The sequence below is a fragment of the Prunus persica genome, chromosome G1, assembly GCF_000346465.2.
Source record: "Prunus persica cultivar Lovell chromosome G1, Prunus_persica_NCBIv2, whole genome shotgun sequence".
Classification (NCBI taxonomy): domain Eukaryota; kingdom Viridiplantae; phylum Streptophyta; class Magnoliopsida; order Rosales; family Rosaceae; genus Prunus; species Prunus persica.
Genome location: NC_034009.1, coordinates 31,779,940 through 31,784,237, shown reverse-complemented (window position 1 = coordinate 31,784,237; position 4,298 = coordinate 31,779,940). Strand labels below are relative to the sequence as shown.

At 36.4% G+C, this 4,298-nt stretch overlaps 1 protein-coding gene across 1 annotated transcript; it reads right to left on the bottom strand.

The window, feature by feature from the left end:
• LOC18789932 (probable xyloglucan endotransglucosylase/hydrolase protein 28) lies at nucleotides 756-3,736 on the bottom strand. The gene is made up of 4 exons (XM_007222440.2): nucleotides 3,264-3,736; nucleotides 3,024-3,124; nucleotides 2,215-2,423; nucleotides 756-1,635 (listed from the first exon to the last, which is right to left on the bottom strand). Exons 1-4 carry the CDS (start codon nucleotides 3,454-3,456, stop codon nucleotides 1,122-1,124), a joined length of 1,017 nt encoding a protein of 338 aa, XP_007222502.1. The 5' UTR covers nucleotides 3,457-3,736; the 3' UTR covers nucleotides 756-1,121.

Genomic DNA, 4,298 nt, shown 5'->3' with positions numbered 1-4,298 from the left:
GTAATTATGTAAGAGTAACAAGACAGTTGTTTTTTTTTGGGTCGAAGTAACAAGGCACCTTATGTTGTGTGGCCAAGTGTGCTCCCACAGTTACTTTTGACATTTGGAAAATCCCAAACAATGTTTGTCTGTTGACTCGTGGAGTATTATTCTACTGTTTCCCATTCAGGTAAACATGGCATCAGGTTTTTACCTTTTCATCTTTGTGTCAAGATGTTAAGATAAACACAAATCAAGTGGAAAAGAGGACCACAAACACAAACTGCAAGTCATAGTTTTGTTGTATGTCAGCAAGGGTTAGTTACCGGTTACCACAAATTAGTTACCGCTGCCTCATACTCGACCAAAATTTGACAGCTCATTTCTTCTCTAGTGGGCCAAAGGATTTCCACAGAAATGATGCCAGAAAATTCAAAACTGTTTACTTCAGCCAAAAATATAAGCAGGTTTTGTTTTGCTCATCTTACTTTTACCTCCCCCTCGTCTTTCAAAGTCACGGGACCAACTTTGAAACCATGAACCATCCACTGAAGGCAGCCTTAAGAATCTAACCTGCTGCATTCACTGCGTAGGGAAAGTCCAACATACTGCCATTTGCTGCACCATTTCTTCAGCAATTGTCACATCCAACTGACCTTGGATTCCAATTAAGCATTGACAAAGTATCATCATCTTCACAGGTCTGACTTTAAAAAAGATAACAGAGTGTAACCAAGTTCTGGACTTTTATTAATGAAAGGTTGAAAACAATTTTAGTAAACTTGATGATCCATTAAAAATAATAATAATTCACAATAACAAAAGGGAAATCCACGCCTACTACATATTATAGTAAATTCCATATGCTTAAATATTTATTGAACCCATGAGGGCGTGTCAAAAGTACAGAAATCATCACTAGATTCAATTTGTAAAGCCAAAGACAAGCATGAATGATAACTGGGAACCATCATCTAAAGGTATATGAACTATACACACATGCCCCCCCAACCCAACCATATAAAAACTCTATCCACCCTCAATAAATTTGTGCTTCTCCTCTCTATACACCGAAAAACTGACTCAGCGACATCAACTGAATGCCAATGGAGATGAACATAGTGCTTGCTCATATGAGAATCTTATATATTCATATAGAAGTGGCCCTCTGCCTGGCTTCCTCTGCTCCGGTGGTGATGCTTTCCATGGTGGCGTCTCCCTTTCCCGAATGTGACGGGGTCAAACACTCGCAGCCTTTCAGCTTCTTGGGGATTAATCACACACTCTGGAGGAGGAGACTTGTATCGGATTCTGTCATAGCAGTAGGAGTATGTCATGTGCTTCTTCCTGAAACTATCCATTTTAATTCTTTGTAGGCGTGTAACACCAGTAGGTACCGATTCAGAACTTCGGGTGTTATCACACTTCTTGGATAACTGTTCAATTGGATCAACTGCACAGCCGTGTAGAACAAGGTCAGAGAACTGGGCCAAATACGGGGCATACTTGTAATTCACTCTGTATTTTCCACCATTGGTAGCCCAATCAGATCCATCCCATATTGTGGCATACAATGACATTGGCTTAGAGGGAAAGTCACCACCCATAGATTCTGTTCTCTTAACCTCTCTAATGGGAACATCGTCCACATAAAATCTGTAAGTAATAGACATTGGAAACAAGAACACAGTTAAAATCTCAATTACATAACTCATAAAGAAAACATAACTTTTTTCTCTTTAGTTTCTCTATAATCACTAAGAACGAGAACTTCCCTAGAATTATTCCATTTTCTTCCAGTCCTCCTAAAACCAAAACTTGCATCAACTAAGCCTAGTGGTTGTGGTAGTCTCAGTCAACCCAAAATCTGGTTGTATCTGTCCCTTAAACTTAGAATCTACCGTTCAAACTAAAATTCCCTATACCTTTCTTTTTTCTTGAATCAGAAATTGAACAGAGCATCAGCTACCACACGACAACTGGTTTTGATGAAACAAGAGGCGGTATTATGGGGAAAAACAGAGCAAGTTCTGTATTTTACTAAAAGCAGAAACCGTGCCTCTGCTCCACAGCAGAGGCATCACATCAAACCCAAAAAACAGTAAACTCCAGACTTCAGAGAAAATGATATTATTAGTGACAATAATGGGAAAATATGCTTTATAAAAAGATGATATGCCGTAGATTTAACGTATTAATCTAAATTTAGTGCGGTGAGTTTTGTTTGATGCTCACATGATCTGAGAGTCAGTCCAGAGAATACTGTACTGATGGAAATCATCAGAAGGATCAAACCAGAGATTGTATCTCTCTTCTCTGCCGGTGCTGGTGCTTCCATTGCCATAAACATTGGTCTGAATCCTCCATTCTTTGCCTCGTATATTCCCCAAAAACTCAAAATCAATTTCGTCATGGTTCTTCGGAAACATGTCACCATTTGACATCTGTTAAAACATAAATGAGATTAGAACAAGCTTTTAAAAATAAAAATAGAAACTTAACGGTCTAATGGAAAATTTTAAAACCAAAAAAAAAAACATACATGTGGATGGAAATTTATACTCATAGGATAAATAACGAAATTTATTTGTTTCAATAGGACGAACCTTGAACATAAATTCAAGGAAGAAAAAAAAACTCATCTGGTGCAACCAGGTTCATTTAAAGTTTTGAACTTCACGTCATGAAATACAAATTCAAGGAAGAAATTTAAGAGCAGCCTATCTGGGTTATCATATACTCTGTGTTGAAGGCTGAGGAGAACACAAGTTTGTATCGTGATATTGATAGGATGAGATCTTGACTCGAATTGCCACCCAAAAAAAAAAAAGTACGGAATTTTTTGCTGACCATATAAAATCAATCTTTACTGAAACAACAAAGTATAACTGTAAACTAGAAGATTAAAATCTGGGTCAGAAGAATGAAAGAATCAGGCTGTCTTTTTATCACAGTCTAAACTACAACAAAGAAAAAGGAAAGTAAAATGAAAATTTTAAATATTTTTTTAAAAAACTTATCAGATGGAAAGCAGGATTACTCACATAAAAGGCAACAACAACTCCAGCAGTATAATCAGCGGGCAACTTAATGGAAGCACTGAAAAATCCATGATGGTAGAGGTCCTGAGAAACAAATCCAGACCCTGTACACAGACAAAGCCACCAAAAAGGAAAAGAAACAAAAACTTGGTCAAAAACCCATCAAGAAACGCCACCTCAAAACCAGCAAGCAAATCCATTTCACATGATACACGAGACCAGGAGCAACCAAGGGAAACACACCCGTCCGTTCGTCCAGTGAGAGATGAACGGATTTCCCATCTCTAAGGATCATGAGGTTGTCGTCTCCAAAAAGCTTGTTATACCCTTCATCAAAGGATATGATTGGTAAATTTCTGGATGAAGCAGAAGCGAGAGCTCCTAGAACAAGCACATGGCAAGCACAGACAAACAATCCCAGATGAGAGAAACCCATCTTTCTTTTTCTTTTTCTTCTATTTGGGTCCAAAAATTAAATGGTTTTTCTTCTTTTGCTCTGGTTTTCCTTTATTCTGAGTTTTTTTAATTGTTTGTGAGAGCTATATATAAGAAGGGGAAGAAGAAGGGAGAGGAGAGACAAAGATAGAAAGAGAGAGGCGTGTGGGAATATCTCTACAGCTATGGGAGACAGAGAGAGCCGAAAAGGCTAATGAGAGAAGGAAGACAAGGCCAAGGGCAAGTCATTTTATTGCTGAGTGTGAGTGGGAGCTGTTGAGCTGTGGACTGCACCGGACACCCTTTTCTTTTTCCGTTTAAAAATATATATATATTTAAATTTTATTTACGTTATTCTTTTACAAAATTATTATCGCCGCGTATCTTTAATAAGACGATGGTTCTCTGGTATATAAATAAACTACCTTCTTTACATGGACTTTCAAGTCTGCGAGAAGCATTTTAAAAATATATATATATTTATTTTAAAATTAAAAAAGATAGCGAAGTTTTGTTCTATAAAAATAGAATTTATTATTAATTTTTTTTTTAATTTTAATTTTTTTAATATAAAAAAGTATGAATTTATCATATTATCCTCATTTAATTAATAATTTCAGTTCTTAATGTTTGCATTAATCAATGACATTTTCTAGTATTCTAAATGTTTCACCATTCTCTACCTTTTGCTTTATATATACTAGCCTTTCTGCACGCGCTTCCGCGCTTGTGAGAGGGTTTTTTAAAAAAAATAAGTAAATTTATTTTAGAATTAAAAAAGATAATGGGTAGTTGTGTTCCATAAAAATGGGATCCATTATCTGCTTTTTCTTTTTCTTTTAA

Coding starts and splice junctions, on each gene's coding strand:
- LOC18789932 (XM_007222440.2), bottom strand. CDS start 3,456: ATGGGTTTCTCTCATCTGGGATTGTTTGTCTGTGCTTGCCATGTGCTT. Junction 3,125..3,263: donor CTCACTGGACGAACGGACGG/GTGTGTTTCCCT, acceptor GTCTGTGTACAG/GGTCTGGATTTGTTTCTCAG. Junction 1,636..2,214: donor TGGACTGACTCTCAGATCAT/GTGAGCATCAAA, acceptor TATTACTTACAG/ATTTTATGTGGACGATGTTC.